The 20,866-nt window shown below is 28.9% G+C and overlaps 1 protein-coding gene across 3 annotated transcripts in view; it reads right to left on the reverse strand.

Annotated features, from left to right (window-relative positions):
* Positions 1-20,866, reverse strand: part of LOC105844181 (coiled-coil domain-containing protein 30) — a 129,287-nt gene that overhangs the window by 20,950 nt on the left and 87,471 nt on the right. Inside the window, exons 8-10 of one of the 3 annotated variants that reach the window (XM_065803324.1) lie at positions 14,634-14,775; positions 14,314-14,370; positions 9,075-9,128 (exon numbers count right to left, since the gene is read on the reverse strand). In XM_065803324.1, coding sequence (XP_065659396.1) covers positions 9,090-9,128; positions 14,314-14,370; positions 14,634-14,775 — 238 coding nt within the window. In that variant the 3' untranslated portion in view covers positions 9,075-9,089. Of the gene's footprint in view, positions 1-9,074; positions 9,129-12,017; positions 12,485-14,313; positions 14,371-14,633; positions 14,776-20,866 lie in introns of those variants that run through there. The other 2 variants (XM_065803322.1, XM_065803323.1) reach the window with 2 other exon arrangements.

Below are 20,866 nucleotides of genomic sequence, written 5' to 3' on the forward strand. Positions count from 1 at the left end.
GAGTTTAAGACCTAATTGGGGCAAAAACTATTCATGCACGATGTAGCGTTCAGCTTTTTCAGAAGTACTACAAATTGCTACTGATAAACTTACCCAAAAGCGATCTTAGAAAAGATCATTTCACTTGTTATTGCTTCAGTTCTTCTTTTATAAAAACTTATGACTTTTTAAAATTTTCCGGATATTTCAAGGTATATGCTGGTAAGGAAAGCTTTAGGATTACGCGTATTTGCCTGCATACATTTTAATAATTTTTTTTTTTATATATACAGTTACAATAATATATACAGTTTCGAAGCACAGAAATAAAAATAAATATTGGCGGGGCAAGAAGAAGACTTATTTAGCCTTATCACCGAGCAAAAACCGTAATATTTAAATATCTATAGTTAACAAGCTATTTATTAAACAAACAAAAAAAAGTAAAATAAATAACAATTCGTTGTCTTTTAAAGAAAAGTTTAAAGAATCAAAATTTAAGGAAAGAATAAGATCAAGTGAAGAAAAAATAAATAAGATATTATCATTTGGTTAAAACTTAAAAATTTAAACTAAGATTTAAAAATAAAAAGTAAATAAATTAATATACACCATAAAATAACATAAATAAATTAGTATACTTCATAGAAATAACGTAAATAAATTAGCAAACACCATAGAGGTAATACCATAATTAAGGTAATAAAAAAAAAATGTTAATACACTCAGTAACATAATTTTTGTATTAATTATTATTTGTATTTGAGTTTTAATTTAAAAAAACATTTAAAATCGGATGTGTTAAAATCCATAAGTAAGAATACCTGTTTTGAATCACTTTTAAACTGCTCTACAGGGTGGATGCTCGAAATCCGGACTTTTTTGACACAAAATAAAAATTACAATAAAAGTATTAGTTTCAAAGCTATATTTCTGAAATTTTAAACAGTAATGTATACATATAAGAGCTTTCATTTCACTCAATCCAGCTGCCTTTAGCTTCAATGGCTTTCTCGATACGCTTCCTAAACCTGGAGCAGGCCTGCTCCACCTCATCGGCCAACATGTTGGCAGCTGCAGTAGTAATTGCTCGCTTTAGAGATTCAACAGTGTTGTGACTTGATTTATTGGTCTCACGTTCCAAAGTGCCCCAGACATAATAGTCTAATGGATTGAGATCTGGTGAGTTTGGAGGCCAAAAGTGCTTCGACCAGAACATAGGGAGATTCTCTTCAAGCCAACCCGGTACCAAATTGGAGGTATGAGCAGGAGCTCAGTCTTGCTGAAACACATATGACCTACCATTGAAACACTTGTCCATCCAAGATTTCACCACCTTAATCAGAAGGTCCAAGTAGACTTCTTTGTTGACATTTTAGCCCTTCAGGAAGAAGTGTGGTGGCATGACATGGCCTTTGCTGGAAACAGACATAAAGACATAGACAGAGGCTGGAAATTTTGTCTGACCAATCACTGGGACATCTTCTGGGTCTTGAGCCAACCATCTGTCATTTCTTCTGTTCACTTTGGCATCCACAGTAAACATTTTCTCATCGCTGAAAAAACAAATTTTACCGGCAGCTTCATGTTTTATTGATGCTAAAAGAACGGAACACTTAGCCACTCTCTTCTCCTTCATTGAAGCAGACAGCATCTGTCTGACTTTCAGGACATAGGATTTGTACCTAAGGTCATCACTGATCACGCTTCTCATGGTGTAATGACACATTCATATCTTTGCTCAGTTTCCTGATGGAGGTGCTGGGGTTTTTGTTGATCGACTTCTGTACTCTGCTGATGAAGGCCTTATTCCTGATTGGTTTGTTAGCAGTCTTTTCTTTCCGTTCTACAGACTCTGCACCATCATTAAACCTCTTTGAAATATCATTAACTTTGCTTCTTGGGAAGCCAAACCATTTTATAATCTCTGGGACAGAGTGCCCAGCGCGGAGGGACTCAACGACTGCAACTCTACGGTCATATTCCTTTGACATGATGTGCTATTTTGCAATTTTTATTTTTTTTCCCGAGAGTACAATGTTTGTTTTGATTAATGTTTGAATTTCGCAACATAAAATTCAAAAACAAAAAAATGCCGGCAAATTTAAAAAATTGTCCTGCTTTCGAACATCCACCCTGTATACTAGTTTTATGTGTATTTACAATTTTGGGAAACATTTTCCACAAGTAAGGTCCACGATAAAGAACTGAATATGAAGTTAGTTTTTAATTATATTTTGGGACAACAAAGTTATTTTTAAGGAGATAATCCTATATTTGTTTTATACATGAACATTAAAATTTGGTGTAAGTTGATTTTATATATATTTAATGCTTCAAGTATACGCAGAAGAGGCTCACAAGGTAGAGTTCTATTAGCTCCAAAACTTATTCTGCACGAGTATTTTTGTTTACAGTACAATTTTTTTAATTTTGTATGGTTTGTACTTGCCCATGTAATATTGCAATAAATTAAATAACAATGAATAAAAGAGAAATATAAATATTTTAAAGAACTACTGTTTAAAAATGGTTTAGTCCTATACATCATTGGTAAATTTTTTGATATTTTATTTTCAATACTTTTTATATGTAAACTCCAGCGTAAATGTTCATCTAAGATTACGCCTAGAAAGTAAAACTGAGTTTTCTCTTTTAATGTTAGTGTTATTGATTGTTAGATTAGGCAATTTGATGGGAATATTTTTTGATTTATTCACTTTGTGGAACAAAACAAATTTGGTTTTATCCACATTTAGAGATAGTTTATTACTTTTAAACCACTCATTAACTTTCAATAATTATTCGTTTGTTGTTTCAAATAGTGTATTAATATCTCTGTGGGAATAAAAAAGGTTGGAGTCATCTGCAAAAAGAATACAGTTTGATAGGTCTGTTGCTAAATTTAAATCATTAATGTACACTAGGAACAACAGTGGTCCTAAAATTGAGCCCTGGGGAACCCCACAAGTTATGGCAGTCGGGAATGTTTGTTTTTGTTTATACTATATAAATTGTTTTCTATCGGTCAAATAACTTTTAAACCAAAGTAAATTGTTATTTTTTACTCCATAGTGTTCAAGTTTTTTTATTAGTATATTATAATTAACGGTATCGAAAGCTTTTGACAGATCAATGAAAACTCCTAGGGTAAAGAAGTTACTACTGAATGCACTTGATATTTGATTGACTAGTTCAACCACTGCATGCTCCGTTGAATTTATTTTTTTTGAAACCAAATTGTATTTAATACAGCATGTCGTTTTCTGATAAGTGATTTAAAAGCCTATTGTACATTATTCTCTCAAGTAATTTTGAAAAACAAGGTAAAATAGATATAGGCCTATAATTAGAGATATTTGAGTCATCTGCGGACTTTAATATCGGCATGATTCGTGCAATTTTTAGCTTTTCAGGAACAGTACCCGTTTTAAATGAAAGATTAAACATGTGAAATTTCGAAGGTTCTATAATATTATATACTGATTTTACAACATTAACGTTAATTATATCAAATCCAGCACTTTTGTTAGTTTTAAGGTGAAAAAAGGCGGTTTGCAATTCAATTAGTTTAAATTAGGTTCTTCCATAACTTTATCGTAATTTTTTAAATAAGATTCAAATGCTGTTGAATTCATAGGAATTTTTAATGCAAAATTCGGACCAGCATTAGTAAAGAAACTGTTAAGTTTTTTAGCAATAATAGATTTATCAATAATTGTATTTTTATCAATTGTTATTTGTTTTGGCAGAATGTTTCTCGCACAATTATTTTTTCCTATTATTTCTTTAACTACATTCCATGTCTTTTTAGTGTTTTCGATGGCTTTACTTAATAGCTTCGTATAATAAAGCTTTTTTGAGTTCCTTTTTGTTTTTTTAAATATATTTTTATAATTTTTTATACTTATAATATTTATGCATCTTTAACAATTTAACAACTTTTATAGTTATAAATATATTTTTATAATTTTTTAATATAGTTTTTATCAAACTAATTATTTTATCTTTGTATCTAAAGTTTATCTAAATCAATAAAAAAAAAAAAAAAAATAGGGTATTAGAACTTAAAACATTTTTTTTTTCATATTGTGTTACGATTTTTATATTTTTGTTATTTTATATTTATGACAGATTTAAGGGCTTGGTGATAAGACAAATTTATTCTTCCTCTTTTATTTATATTAGGTTTTACGGCTTGAACGAGGCAAAAAAAAAAAGGAAAGCGAAAGTTAGCTTTTGAGTGTCTTTCTGAGTATCTTTCTGAGATCGTTCTGAGTATGTTTCTGAGTATCGTTCTGAATATCGTTCTGTGTATCGTTCTGAGTATCGTTTTAAGTATCGTTCTGAGTATCGCTCTGAGTATCGTTCCGAGTATCGTTCCGAGTATCGTTCCGAGTATCGTTCCGAGTATCGTTCCGAGTATCGTTCTGAGTATCGTTCTGAGCACCGTTCTGAGTATCGTTCTGAGTGTCGTTCCGAGTATTGTTCTGAGTATTGTTCTGAGTATCGTTCTGAGTATCGTTCTGAGTATCGTTCTGAGTATCGTTCTGAGTACCATTCTGAGTATCGTTCTAAGTACCGTTCTGAGTATCGTTCCGAGTATCGTTCTGAGTATCGTTTTGAGTACCGTTCTGAGTACTAATTTATTCAAAATTAAAGTTAAATTAAAATTAAAATCATCGCTTACTAAATAACATATCAGTTTTTTTTTAATAATTTGCACTTTATTGTATTTTTTCTTTTTTTGAGAAATTATGATTCAAAAATTTAAAGAAACTTTTTTATGACCTAAAAACTATTTTTACTACAAAAAAGTTGTATATTAAATATTGGTGAAAGATATTTTAATGATTTTGGTTATGTTTTTAACCAATTAACGAGGAATTGGGCCAAATTTGAAAGATTACACTATGGAGCACAACTTTTGTTCATTGTTTGTAAGTGTAATATTTCAATTGCTCACATCTAAAGTATTAGACACATTAGACACAAACTTTGCTTACACGACAAAAGCACAAAGAACACTCGTTTTTTTGTGAAAATAGAAAAAAAAAATTATTTTTGCTATTATGATGAGGTAAAAACAAAAATTGCACAAGGAATACACAAACACAGTCGGAAACCACTTAACAAGGTTAAGTTCAGAAATGTTTAGGTTATCTAGATTTACGGTTGTACTGTGAATCACTCTCTTGAAGTAGCCCCCAAATGTAATCCCCCATCATGTTTTCGTAACACTGTTCTTGGTAACGACGTTCAAATTCCAATATATCTTAATGAAAGCGCTCGCCTTGCTCCTTGGAGTATGCGCCCATGTTCTCCTTGAATTTGTCGAGATGCAAATCAAGGATATGGACTTAAAGAGACATTCTGCATCCAATTTTGGCGTAATTTTTTATGAGAGTCTGCACCAACCCCGCATAGTTTTTAGCTGAACTATGGCCCTGAACTTAGCCTCGAAAAGCTTCGGAAAAAGATCTTGGAGGTATTAAAAAGCTGCTGTCAAGAACAGCGACAAATTGCTTAATGAGGCCTAACTTGATGTACAACGGTAGCGTAAGCAATTTATGAGGTTCTATCAGCAGCTCCAATTTTGCATTGCTCATCCCAACAGAAAAATCGGTCCGTTGCGGCCTGTTTTTTGTGCGAGAGTGTCACGGCTTTCCCAGAGACAATTTGTGAAACCACCTTGAAGACCCATGAGGAATGATACCATTTTAAAGTTACCGATGACCTCCCATCCGTAGTCGTCATACTTTAATGAACTCAGCAATATTTTGACACTGGTGTCAAAATATTGTTGCGATGACTCACTCTATGCATCACTTTGAGATGCACAGAGTGAGTCATCGGGAGACACGAGTAGTTATTTCCAGTGTAAAGCAACACGGCTTTGAGGCTCCGGGATTGACTGTCTATGAATAGGCGCCATTCAACAGGATTAATGAAATACCTATAGCCTGGAGTAAACCGGCAACATCGTTGCAGAAGCATAGCTCATCACGCTGACTTTTGAAGTTGGAGATTCTTTGGTGCCGCTTTTTCTGATCCGTGACTTGTACGCTATCATTAATCAAGTTCCACTGTTTGAGCCTGGATACCAGAAGCTCAACATCCAATTTTTTAAGTCCAAGTACCATAACTAAATCACTCATGTCTTTCTGGTTAGGGAAGTACGGCTTTCTATCATCAACTTCATGTGCTGGACCGTCCATATATTCAGTATAACTCGTGGGATAGAAAACTTCATGGCTCGCTTCTCTCCTCTGTACCAACCTGTAACATAGCACATAATAATAGAGTTATAATAATTTGAGGACAGGAAATTTCAAAATATTGAACGATTTCAAGATGAAACGCATTTGCTTACAGTACACGACTTAAAATAAAACTTTGTAAATTTCAACTCACCTAAATGAACTAGATCTGAAGCATTGAAATTTTATGAAAATAAATTAAAATAGAATAAATCAGCTAGATGCAAACAACCTCTTGATGCCATATCAAATAAATAACTTCTCTTCAACTATGAATCGTTATCCTACGATAACACAAATTGGAATTTTAGTTCTAGACACCTATGCTTTTATACTTTTATAGGTACTCTTAGAACGTTGAAGAACGTTCTAGAAAGTTCTGAGAGTTTCTCGAAAGTTCTGGAAGTTTCTTAGACGTTCTAGAGTGTTTTGGAGAATTGTAGAAACATCTGTTTAACTTTTGCAGTTCAGGAATATTATAGGAGGAAGCTTGAGATTGAAAGCAATCGAGAATTTTCTCCTAAACACATGATTTTCCAAATTTCATTGTCCCGGTCACAGAAGCAAAGTTTTTCTGGAATAACAGCGATTTTCTTTCTGTATTAGAACTAGCGGGTTAGGAAAACATACTTTCAATCAAGTAACAGAAAAAAGGTGAAAATTTGTAACATAGTGTCATTTTTAAGTTATTTGGTTTAGAAGGTATATCGAAACTCCATCAAATATAGGTAAATATTTTTATAAAAAAGGAAACAGATTTTTTAATTTCCTTTAAGAATAAAGGTTTAGTTTTAGGGTATTAAAAACTATTGAAACAAAAAAAAAATTTATAAGGCTTAATGAAAAAATGGATTTTTTCTGTATGAATCGCTTTAAGGATATATTACATATCCTATTATTTAAGGTGCATATTTATACCCTTTAAAGTATAACATAATATCCTTAAGGAAGCACATTTTTCACCTTAAAGGTATAACTTTCTACTTTAAATGATAGGATATGTGATATACCCTAAGGTATATCACATATCTGTGTTTGTGTAAATTAATGGGCTTTAAATTTAAATCGATTCTAACTAGTAATGGCTTGTATTAATCTAACAATAAGGCTCAGACATCTAATAATGTATTCCGAAAAAGCTAAGTATGCTCTGGAAGTTCTTGTTTGAATTGCTATTTCGCCAAATTGGATGAGTTAAACCCACGGTAGACGAAGTAAGATAGCTATCAAGAAAGAAGTGCACTTAATGAGTGTATAATCAAGCGTCTCGTTCAAATTACTTAAAACATCTCAGCAATGGTAAATATGTATTTTGGCTTCATCGTGATGCTTACTCACATTGTCAACTTAGTCACGTTTGCTACAAGCACAAAAAATACCTATGATACGATAAATACAGTAAATGGTTCTAAAACATGCCCTGTCGAAGATTTTTGGGTTATTATTTTAACAACAAGTCTCATAGATGGTTCTATAATAATGTTAACTAAATAATTATCAAACAATTAATCCAGGATTAGGAATTGTCTGAGAAAAGCGGATGTCAAGATTCTACAAAAAAAAGCTTTAATGGCCATAAAAAATACTAATTAACAGTTAATTGACTTTTTTTTTCCAGTTACTAGACTAATTACCAGACTTTTTTTTAGCTAACGCTTTTAAATCAGAAATTTATTTAAATTCCTTAAAATTTCTCTATTCTCCCTTACTAGCGTAAACTCGCCCTGAATTTCCCTATGTTTATATCCAAATAAAAGTAAAATTTTAATTTTCGTTTAGAATATGTTAAAAAATGAAATTTTTGTTTAGAATATGTTAAAAAATGAAATGTATTAAAATTGTTTAACAAAAGGGTTTGTTTATTTACATAATTAAAAAGTTGAAATGAATGCATGCACTAAAGAAGCAAAACGATTTTGAGAAAAGTTCATTTTGAGAAATACAAAAAAGACCGAAAATCTTAGCTACACTTGCCAACACCAGTGATACTTAAGTTCGAAGTATAACTTCTATTTCAGTTTCTATTCAGCTCTTGTGGCGTTGATTTAATTTCTAATTCTGATTTTACTTATAAAATTATTCCTATTTCAGTTTTAAATCAGTTCTCTTAAAATTAATTTCAGTTTAGTTCTTATGATTTCAACAACTCTACTTCTTTTTTCAGTTCCTAATTCAGTTAATATTTCACTTCTATCAAGTTTTTTTGGAAATTATTAACAAGATATTAACTTATTAAGTATCAAAATTTTAAGACAAAAATATTAAATCAATTTTTTAATATGATATAATGCAATATAAATAATCAAACAATAATTGTAAAACAGTCATTTAACAATTCAATTGAATTGAGGTGAGATTTTTTTTGAAACTGTAAGAAAATATACGCTTGAATTTCAATCACATATTCTTGTTTAGTTTTATAAAAGCTCTCATCTCTAATGATATTTTCATCATCTCATTCATTTTCATCTCTAATGACTTCATCATCTCAATCATTTTGTCAACTCTTTAGTGTCTTGAAATACTTATATTTTTTTGTAACAAAAGATTACATATTTTTATAACAAAAAGTTAAATGTATCGTCAACGACACATTTATTCTTTTGTTATAGAAATATGGTAAACAAGCCAAAGAGCACGTAACCAGCTTAGTGGTCAGACATGTGCAACATCAATAAAGGAAGTGTAAATAAATTGTCATAAAATTTTTTTTGTTAAACTTTACTTTTGAAAATATTTTTTTTTTCAAAAGTAAAATTTTGCTCAAAATTTATCGAATAACACAATGTAACAACATTTTTGTTTATGTTAATTTTTTAATGTTTCTTACATAATTTTGGTATGCTGATTTCAGTGGTACCATTGGTTTTGCTCTATCATCAAGATTTCCTGAGAAAAAGCATAAAGTTATTTCGGAGTTTTTGTATATGTGTAATGCATTTATAACATTATATATATATATATATATATATATATATATATATATATATATATATATATATATATATATATATATATATGCTGATTTTAACTCATTCTCTCCGGCGAGCCACTGTTAGTGGCTTTGTATATTCTGTTTTTTTTTTCTATAATCCCACTTTTAATATTACTTTTCCTGATTCTAGTTTTTTAGGTACTTAATTGTCAAAAATAATTGTCACTTCCTTTGTTATTGTTTATGATTATTTATGTTGATTTAAAGAATTCTTTTAATAAATATTAGCACATTTTGGGTACGATTTTGTTAACAAATACTACTGAGAGAATGAGTTAATTATATTCTTTTGTTTATTTTCAGTTTAACTAATTACAACTGTTATATGAAGTGGTGAATATGTCTAGTAGATCCTGCAAGCTTTGTCCTGACTCATTCTCTTATGTTTGTGGTTACTATATTAGTCCAACACAAACTAAACAAAAGATTGTCAGTGGTACAAATTTTTTTACCGCATATTATGGTTATTTTGGCATGGCTATGGGAGATCAGAAAAAAATCGTGGGAACCACACTGCAGTTGTGGCAGCTGCAGATCAACTCTGGAATGATGGCTGTGTGGAATCCGAAAGTCAATGCTCTTTGCGATTCCGAAAATATGGAGAGAACCGACGAACCACCATGATGACTGTTATTTATGCATGGTTGACATTTCAAAGTATAAAAAGCTGAAGGATAGGTTGACTCTAGTTTATCCAAGTATACCCTCTTCTATTGAACCAGTTCTACACAGTAATGAATTGCCTGTTCCTAACTCACCTCAATTTGACGAAGCAGTTGCATATCATTCTGATGTAGACATACCGGATGAACTCCGTGATGACTATGATTTCAGGGAACCGAATGATTCACCTCATTTCTCTAACCAACAAGAACTTGATGACTTAGTACAAGATTCAGGTCTCACTAAATCAGAACTTCTGACATCACGTTTAAAAGAATGGATTTTATTAGATCCAAGCTGCAGAACCTCAAAATACCGAAAAAGACATAAAGTACTTGCATCCTTTTATATAGTATCAGAATCACTGTGCTACTGTCATGATGTTCGTGGTCTTTTCGATGACATTGGTATTGTTCACAATCCTGAAGAGTGGAGGTTATTCATTGACAGTTCAACAAGAAGTCTAAAGGCAGTTTTGCTCCATAACGGAAACCGGTTTCACGTTCTTGTCTTCCTTTAGATAAACGAAATGAGTTACTTCCAGTAGCTCATTCCGTTCATCTAAAGGAAGACTACAAGAACGTAAAGTTGTTGCTTGAGAAATCAACTACGACAGTTACAAGTGAGATGCATGTGGAGACTTTAAGATACTAGCGTTTCTTCTCGGTCTACAAGGAGGATACACAAAGTACTCATGTTTTCTTTGTTTATGGGATAGCAGGGCTGCGGACCAGACGTGAGTGGCCAGTGAGAGAACATTTATAGCCTGGTTCGCACAATGTTATTAATCAATCCCTGATACCTGTTGAGACGATCTTACTACCACCCCTTCACATTAAACTAGGTCTTGTCAAACAATTTGTCAAAGCATTAAAACCAGCTAGTGCAGCGTTCCAGCATATTCGGCAGATGTTTCCAAAGGTGTCAGATGCAAAAATTTCAGCAGATGTATTCGTTTGTCCGCAGATTAAAGTTATGTTGGCATGTAAGGAGCTGGAGGACAAAATGTCTGCTGTTGAAAAAGAAGCATGGATTGCATTTAGACATGTTGTTCATAGTTTTAAGGCAACAATAAGAGTGATAACTACAAAGAGCAAGTGGAAAACTTAATTGAACGGTACGCAGATATGAAATGCAGAATGTCAATAAAGCTGCATTACCTGGAATTCACACTTGGAATTTTTCAGACCAAATTTGGGTTATGTGATTGAAGAGTATGGAAAACGTTTTCATCAGGATATTCATACAATGGAGAAAAGATACCGGGCCGGTGGGATGCGCCTATGATGGGTGACTACATCTGGTGTTTCATACGCGATGACGACAAACTTCATAAAAGAAAACCACGTTCTACTGTTCATTTCTAGAGTTTTTTGAGATTTTGAGGATTATTACATTAGAACATAATGTAACATTATGTAATATATGTATGTAACGTGATGTAACATGACATTTTGTAACATAACATAACATTTTTGAACTAGTAAATGTTGTATATTGACTAAAGTTGTATGCAATACGATTAGTATTAATTGTTTAATTAAATTTTTGGTTTTATGATCAAACGGTTGATGCAATAAAAAAACCAATGTCATATTCAGACTCAGCATACCAAAATCAAATAAGAAACATCAAAAAATTTCGATAAACAGAGAAAAATTTTTTTTTGTTACATTGTGTAATATAACTTTCGAATAATACCAACATAGTATTACAATAAAACAAAAAATACAATGTTTTACCCATACATTAAAATATATAATAGGTCAAAAAAATGTTAAAACTCTTTACTAAACTTCATACTAAAGATCTGTGCTTTAAATTAATTGCAATTTTAGGGCTCATGCTATTGTTTTGGGCTTAATAATATATGTTTGGAATTTGAAACACATGTTTAGTATTTTGCTCAAAAACTTTTAAAACTAAACAATGACAGCAGTTTTAATTATACTTGTGGCTTAATATTGTTCGAGGGTTTATTTAAGAAAATTATCTTTAAAGTTCAAAAAAATAAATTTAAAATAAATTTTATAATTAAAAAAAAAGTTGGCGGAGCTATTCAACTTTGACTGCAAATTTATATAGAACGGTATATCTAAATTTCTTACCAAGTAAAAACATTTATTTGTAATGTATTTGTAAAACTGAAAATTTAAATAATATGTAAATTAAATTATCAGAGTATGTACATAATATTTAAAATAATAAATTTTATTACGAAATTGTAAAAAAATAACGCCAGCGTCAAGTAAATAAACATCAAAACAAAATTGATAATAAAGGTTCATAATGATAAATTTATTTCGCGTTAAGATGGTAACGCTTTGCGTTTGATCATGGTGCGACAAATACGGTCTTTTTCCTCAACTAACATCGCACGAGGACGAAATACTTGACTTTGATCCTCTGGTATAGGCAGCATTAAACCAATCTCGTTACCTTCACTCAAAACTTTATCTACTTTTTTGTTTATTAGTGTTTTTGTGCGAGAATCTTCTGAAAATTTTCTGCGTATGCTGTTAAGAAGTTCATTTTTAGAACGTTTACCAGCACAAAAGCTATTGATTGGTAAGCTTTCAACATTGTCCTAAAGCCGCATTACAATAAACTTATGTAATTAAATTAAATAGGAAGCTGCAGGAAGCTTTATTAAATACATCGACTGACTAAATAGGGAAAACATACAAGTGAGTGTTGCAACATTAACTAAGAGTAATTTTTATTATTCTTTGTTTTATATATATATATATTATATATATATATATATATATTGTATATATATATATATTATATATATATATATATATTTATATATATATATATATATATATATATATATATATATATATATATATATATATATACATGCAATAAAATGTTCTTTATTATGCTTTATTATTACTATACAAAATTTTATTATTAAATACTAGTGGCGGTAGTAGACCAATATGGGCACAGAACAAACTCAATCTGAGCGGAAAATGCTTGTGAGCCTGCATTTCAATCTTTTTTTTTCAATGATACTTTGCAACTTGAAACTTGAAAACCTCCAGGTCATTGAACACAAGTAAATAAAATTTTCTTTAAAAGATCTGCAATGACCTGACAGTTCAAAAAAACATCTCTTTCTGCTTTGATACAATTCTGCATTTTCTCCTTCAGTACTTAATATAGGTATATTTGTTTCATCTATCATTCCAATACATCCATTCAGAATATAGTTAGAAACAATTGTTAATTCTATAGGAAGTTTCAAGTATTCATCAATGCTATTTCTGCTTTTATTTTTAGCGCAATTGATGGATTTGTTGGCAATAAGTGAATATATTTAATAAACTTATAATTATTTTTGGTAAATTATCAAGGAATTGCTGAACTGTTGGAGAAAAAATATTTTATAATCTGAAATGAACTAGTACTATAAAACCAAAATGCAATCAAAAGCTGTTGTTCTAATGAAAAACCTCTGCTAATAAATTTATTAGTTATAAAAATTTTAAAATGTCTAACATTTTAGCATGCCAGATATGTTTAGTTGCTTCAATAAATTGTAATACTTTCACAACAAAACATTTTCGGCATAGAGTTGATATATTTATATAACTATTTGTAATTCATTCATGAAATGAATATGTTGATAAATATTTTCAAAACAAAAACCCTATAGGTTTTGGCTGCACATTTACAAAATAATAAATGATGATAATATGATAAAATAATAATCACAAACGGGTTTTTTTTATTTAAGTTTTGTTTTCAAGAATAGTCAAAAACTAAAAAAAAAAGAAAAAGAAATTTCATTTTTCAAGAGTAAATTAAGTTAAATTTTCATGCATTATATGCATTAATCAAACTTCAGATTTGAACTATAACTTGAAATTTTAAATTTACTTCTCACAATCAAAAAAGCTGGTTGAAAAAATCTACTATAGCGTATTTATCTAACAAATTGTTAGCCTCTTTTTGGCACATTAATTTATACAACGTTTTCAGAAAAAGAAGAAAAAAACAAAGAATAATAAAAGAAAGGATTACTGCCCCATGCCTAACCCTCAGTCGATGTAGAAGCAGGCTATTTTAGTGTGACATCAGAGTAAATATGTATTCAAAGTTATATATATATATAAATATATATATATATATATATATATATATATATATATATATATATATATATATATATATATATATATATATTACATGCATATATACTTATATATATATCCATCTTATGCAATTTTTTTTTTTGCTTTACAAAATCTATTAATCAATTAAATAATACAGCTTGATATTTATCAATATAATATATTATACTCATAGAAAAGAAATCTTTAATTTTTGAAGTGCTATTTTTTTAATATCTAATTCCTACTATTTCTATACAAAATCACATACGCACAAGCAAAATATGTATACCATGTTTTTTTGAGTTTCAGCGCTTTTCGTAGAAAATTCTGCCAATTCAATAACTTCCTAGAGAGAAAAGAAAAGAGAAATAATAAAACTTAATTAAATAAAAATGAATAAAATTGTAAAACCCAATAAAACTTTATAAAGAAAAATGAACTAGTATATTTACCATGATCACTAAACTAAACAACATAAGCATAACATCAAATTATATTTTACATAGCCTCATTTTCAACTTTAAATAATAACAAAAATAATAACAAAAATAATGGCAAAAAATAAAAATAAAACAAACTTTGTTTATTTCATAAATTATTTAAAATAACCTCTTTGCCTTCACTCTTGCTCTCAAATGCAGAATACTGGTTGTTTTTAGACTCTAATTTTAGCAAATTTTTTGCTTCGTTGAGTTCTCTGACAGTTTGTTGTAAAGTATTTCTAACTGAATCTAATTCATTTGCAACTTTCCTATAACAAAGTTTTACAAAAATGTGAAATAATTTTTAAAAGTTAAATAATAACTATAATAATAATAATATATGCTTATATATGTGCGTGTGAGTTGCTTATGTATGTGTATGTATGTGTATATATATGTGCGTGTATGTATGTGCGTGTGTGTATGCTTATATATGTGCATGTGTGTATGCTTATATATGTGCGTGTGTATATATATATATATATATATATTTATATGTCTCACAGCCACACTTGGTTGTTTGTAATGAATAACCAAATATTATGTTGGCTCAAAAGAGTTATCATTCTATTAATTTATATAAGAAAGGAAAAATGATAAATAACACTATAATATACATAATGTAAATTTTATTATATATAAATATATTGATATATTATAAATCAAGATATACCATAATAACATTTATGTCTTCTACCCTCTCCTTAAAAGTATTCTAATAAATTTATAAATCAAGTCATTCTGGTGCTTTACAATTTCGTTAAGATCGACAAAGTAAAAGGTCAATATGCTTCATAGGATTCGAAATATGTTTAACTTTTATAGTTAATGAAGTTTTATCTCTATTAATAGTAGTGGTTTTTAGACTATCAATTGATTATTGTCTTTCAACCCCTAATTACGGAATTGCAAGGCATGGCACTCATTTCACAGCACCTAGAACTTTGCATCAAGCATGCTGGAGGACTTAAATCATTCATTTAAAATATGGATGTTCAGGTCTCAATTAAAAGTTGGTGAAAAAAATATAGTTTTGTTGTTTCTATTGTTTATCCATGATGTTTACATTAAAGCATCGTTCCAGGCTCTTTGCAGGTGCAGTCAAAGCCGTTGCTAATGAACTATGTTTACTATGTCAGTTATTGGAGTACAGAAATCAAGTCATTAGACATGATACAGTTACAGTATTCAATAGCCATATGTGGTATTTTTTTGGTATTTTGTGGTATTTTTATTGAGTGAAATAACTATAGGTTTAGCTTTGTTTGATCCACAATCAGCTTTTTGCTTGATTTCAGCAAACAAAAAGCAGCAATCAGCAAATTGCAACATGAACAAGCTTAACTAGACCTGGCTTTAATTTTGTCAATGTTTCACAGCCCCTGAATACATCTGTAACCACCATAACTAGAAAGCTCTTTGAGATTCTGCAACTGACTGATGTGTTTCTAAAGTTGTCAAGAGAGCAATAAAAAGTAAACAAAAACTTGGTTTCCTCAGTACAAATTGTACTTAATGATTCTGCTAAAAGAACAGTCATTAAAAAGAGGAAAGAGGAAGGGGGGGGGGGAGTTACAGCATTTAACAGCCATATAGTTATTTCAATCTAATATCACAGTATTTAATTGAAATAACTATAGGTTTTGGTTTCTTTGATCCACAAATTGATTTCAGCAAACAACAGGCAACAGTTAGCTAATTGCAACATGTACAAGCTGGACCAGACTAGGACCAGAGTGGGAAACTCCAGCAGATTACTATTACAACTCACAGCCTAAAAATAATTAAAAACAGAAAAAGAAAAAGAAAAAAATACAGAACAAAAACTTATTACAGGTTGTTCATGAATGTCACCACAAATTTCCAGATTCCAAGAAAAAAATTTTGCTGTTGCGACTTTAGAAAGTGGTATAAATTCATAACAGTCACTTGTTATAAATAGATGACAAATATAAATTGTGATAAATAGATAAATACTTGTGATAATGACAAATTTACAATAGAAAGAGTTTTATTGACTTTTAAAAAAACTTTTATGCATTGTTATATTTATTTATCTGAATTTTAAAAATGTTTTGTTTAAAGTGAGAAGTGTTTTTAATGTTTTGAGCTACCATTACTTGTTCTGTTTCCCAAAACTCAACCTTGCATAACATGTTATTTAGCTTACATGCTTTTACTGTAACTGTTTCTTCAAGCTTAAAAAAATTTTATTCGTCTAGTTTTTCCCATGACTAATGGTTAATTGGAATTCTCTTCCAGCTTCATGCTTTCCTAACTCATATAAATTACAAGTATTTAAATATTCTATTAATTTTTTTATGTATTTTGTATTTTTAGTGTTTTTCAAAATACAAAATATTTACAAATTTTAAATTTTTTTATTTAAATTTTTTTCAGCTGATAATATATAAAACATAGCTGATTAAATATAAAAGCATATTGAAAATATATAAAGAAAAATGGAGTCAGAAGATAATAGTACAAATTCTGATTCTAGTGAGATTCAGCCGTCTGAATCATAAATTTAAAATCAAGAAAACCAGGTCTTTTTTTATATAGATGTAAAAGCTGTCCAAACAAATTCTTATTAACACAAACTGACTCAACTTCAAACCTGTTAAAGCATCTAAAGGTAGTTACTTGTTTATCTACTTAGTAGATAATTAATAGTAACTATTATTGTAATTATTATTACCGCTATTATTATTGCTATACTGGATTGAATGCTAAAATATTTAAATCAACATAACAGACTTTACATAATTGTTTTAGTACTACAGTTGAATATTTTTTATGGACAGACTCATAAGAATACACGTTATATAATAACAGAAATCACTAAAAAATTAAAGCAAAATATCTAATTGTCATTGATTTAATAAATAATAAGTTGAATATATTGGAAAAAACATTGTAATAAAAGATAAGTAAAAATAAGACATGGATAAAATATTTTAATTCCTTTTTTTTTGTTAATTTAATATATATTTTTTAATTTTGTTTGCGCAAATGCAATATCTTCTTCTTCTTCTTCTTACTTATGTGTAATTTCTAATAAAGAAATATCTTTTCCCTTTTATGTAATAAAATATATTTTATCTATTTTTAACATTGTTTAAAAAAAAAAAGAAATGATTATTGAGTTATGTATTGTGACATTGCCATTTTAGGGTTTTATCTCCCTTTTGTAATTTTGAGACAATTGAACAAAATTTGTTATATTCTCTTGAATTATTAAGTTTAAAAAACAAAATTTGTTAAATTAGATGATAATAAATTTAACTGTTTAAACTGATTGTTTAGAGCATGCATTTATTATTTCTTAAGTAATATAGATTAGTACACAAACAAATAGCATATTGTAATGTGAGAATTTTAGAGTTCTCTACCTTTTTTTTTCATTAATTATTATAATATTCTTGTATATAACTTTCATAAATTATTCTTTATATTTTTATTTTTTTAAATTGTTTGTTTTGGTTAATTCCAACTTTATTTAATAAAATTGGAATTAATAATTAGCACAAAAAGTATACAATTTTAAAAATTATGAGATTAATTATAAAACATAAATAGCATATTAACATATACTTTATCAATATAAACAATAACAGCTGTAAAAAAAGTCAAATCATTAAAAATCAGTTAAATTCTCACAACATTACAAAATGGATATAGAACCCTATTATTCTAAGGTCACAATCTGTAACTGTGATAACACAAGTAAAAAAAAATGTATTTTGTTTAATTTTTTCACCTTTTTTTCAGGCTGTTAATCATAGCTCAGTTAGAGACTACAATTCGACAAGGTTTATATAAACGGCAATATAGGGAGCAATGGCCATGATGTGGAGAATTTTACTAAAGTTTAATTGAAGACACCAGGGAGGACTTGATGGAATTATACTTATGATGCCATATATCGACTTTTGGAGCAAAGAGTAAAAGAAAAGCTAACATAAATCATGGATGCCATGGTAACCATTTCAAACCAGTGGAGTTGGTGGTGCTTATTCCAAAAGTTATCCATGTTGGAAGTTTAATTGAGGGATTGATTTCAAACCTAGATCGACATTTTCCACACTTGCTTGAATACAATAGTTCATCCAGAATCTATGTGATTGCAGCATCTCATCCTCATTTGAAGCTTGTAAAAAATACTTTCATAAAAGTATTTAAAGTACAAATACAAATACTGGATTAAAAAAGTAATTAAAATACAAATACAAAATATACTCAGGCAAAAGTATTTAAAATATAAAATACAAAATACTCAATATTAGGATTCCGACTGTTGTAATTGTAATTGTAAAAATTCATTACAATAACACATTACAATACAATAATATTGTATTGTAATACCAAATATGTAATTAAAACATTATTCATTGTTTTTGTATTGCTGTATATAAAAACAATTACATATAAAAAACAATTACAATAACTATTGCATTGTTTTTGTTCTGTGATGTAAAACGATGACAACAACTTTTTGTATTGTATTGCTGGGATGAAAAATTTTCATCCCAGCAATACATTACAAAAGTGGTGTATTGTATTACTATTTCAAAGTCCAATTAGCTATTGTATTTTAAATTAATTAAATTTAAAATTCAGAGGATCCCATGACGCTTGTTTTTAGCAGTCATTTGTATAAATTTTATTTATTTTGAGAAGTGAGGTGAAGCCAGGAAAACCAAAGAAGTATATATATTATGTATCCTTAATAAATATTTAATTCAGGGGCGCTCATGGCACCCGTTTCTAGCAACCATTTACATATAAAAATTTTATTTATTTTGAGTTCAATAATATAGCTGTTCAAAGAATAATTTACTTGGAATTAACATTAATAATATTTATTCATTTATATTTATAACATTAACAATATTCATTCAAAATCATACAAATCTATAATTTATTATATGTTTGTAATTGAATAATTATTTACTATGTGAAGTAAAAATTTCGATTTTTTAAAATTTTGTCTAAACTGATATTGAAATGTTTCACCGGATGAAGACATATAAACTAATTGATTAACTAGATAAAGCGTGTGAAAATAACTGTTTTAAAATTATTATAATTAACTGCTAATGAGTAATAAATTACAGTATTATGGAATCAAGGAACCATTGACCTGGGTAATTATATATAATATTGTCTAAATGTGTGAACTACTTTTATTTTGCAACAATTTTCTACATTTTCAGATAACTCATCACCTATCAGACTGTACCATTAAATTTTGTAAAGGGATCATAGAGGGAATATCAAAGAAATATTGTTATTGACTTATGTAGCAAAATTTTTGTATAAATTTGCAATTAGACTTAAAAGCCTAGTTACTTTATGGAACACATACAGCCATAAAAGCCTCAGGGAAAAAAAGACAAAGTTATAATAGAGTTATATTTGAGGAATTATCGAAACAATTGGATAGGTGCCTTGTGTAAAAGCAAATAACTAAGTAGAAGAAATGCTAGTAAATGATCATGCATAGTGTCTATCCCAGCAATAAAAGAGAAACAGGTCAGATCAAATTTACTTTATAAAGCTATTTAACGTTTGCAACTAGGACAAGTGTTATTCAGTAAATAAAATAGAAATAAAATCAATATATATTAGTTGTATCCTATTTCAAGGTCACATGATTTAGAGACTGGACTATTAATAAAATTTATTTAGACATTGCAATAATTTTTTTAATTACAATAACAATAAATTGTTATTGTATTACAAAGATGAATTACAATACAATATTTATTGTTATTGTATCTGAAAAATATCTGATAAAAAAAGGTATTGTAATGATTCACTAGTCATTACCTTTTTTTTCCAGATATTGTTATTATATTATGAAGATGAATTCCAATACAATATTTATTGTTATTGCATTACAGTATTACTGTTTATATTGTTTCTAAAAAAATTAACACAATAACAATAGTTATTGTTTCTGTTATTGTTTTCATTACAATTACAACAGACCGAACTCTACTCAATATAAAAGTATTTTAAATACAAAATACTTTTGGAAAAGCAAAAAATAAAAAAAGAACAATTGAAAGTAAAAGCAGCTAAAGTTTAAAAAGACAATAAAATCTAATCTAAATGTTTGTTGGCTCTCAGCAACAACAATTGTTCAAAATGTTTATCTGATAACTTGGTGTGGCACAGCAATTAAGGAACCTTCAGAAAATAGGCTTTCAACTGGAGCAGACAATGAAACAGATGCATTAACATCTCTGAAAAGTTTCTTAACAACTAGATATTGTTCCGAACATGCTAATGAAGATATGTATAAGTCATCTTCAAGTTATTGTAAACACTTGATAGTTAGTGCTGACTAGCTTG

Source organism: Hydra vulgaris, chromosome 08 (genome assembly GCF_038396675.1).
Source record: "Hydra vulgaris chromosome 08, alternate assembly HydraT2T_AEP".
Lineage (NCBI taxonomy): Eukaryota > Metazoa > Cnidaria > Hydrozoa > Anthoathecata > Hydridae > Hydra > Hydra vulgaris.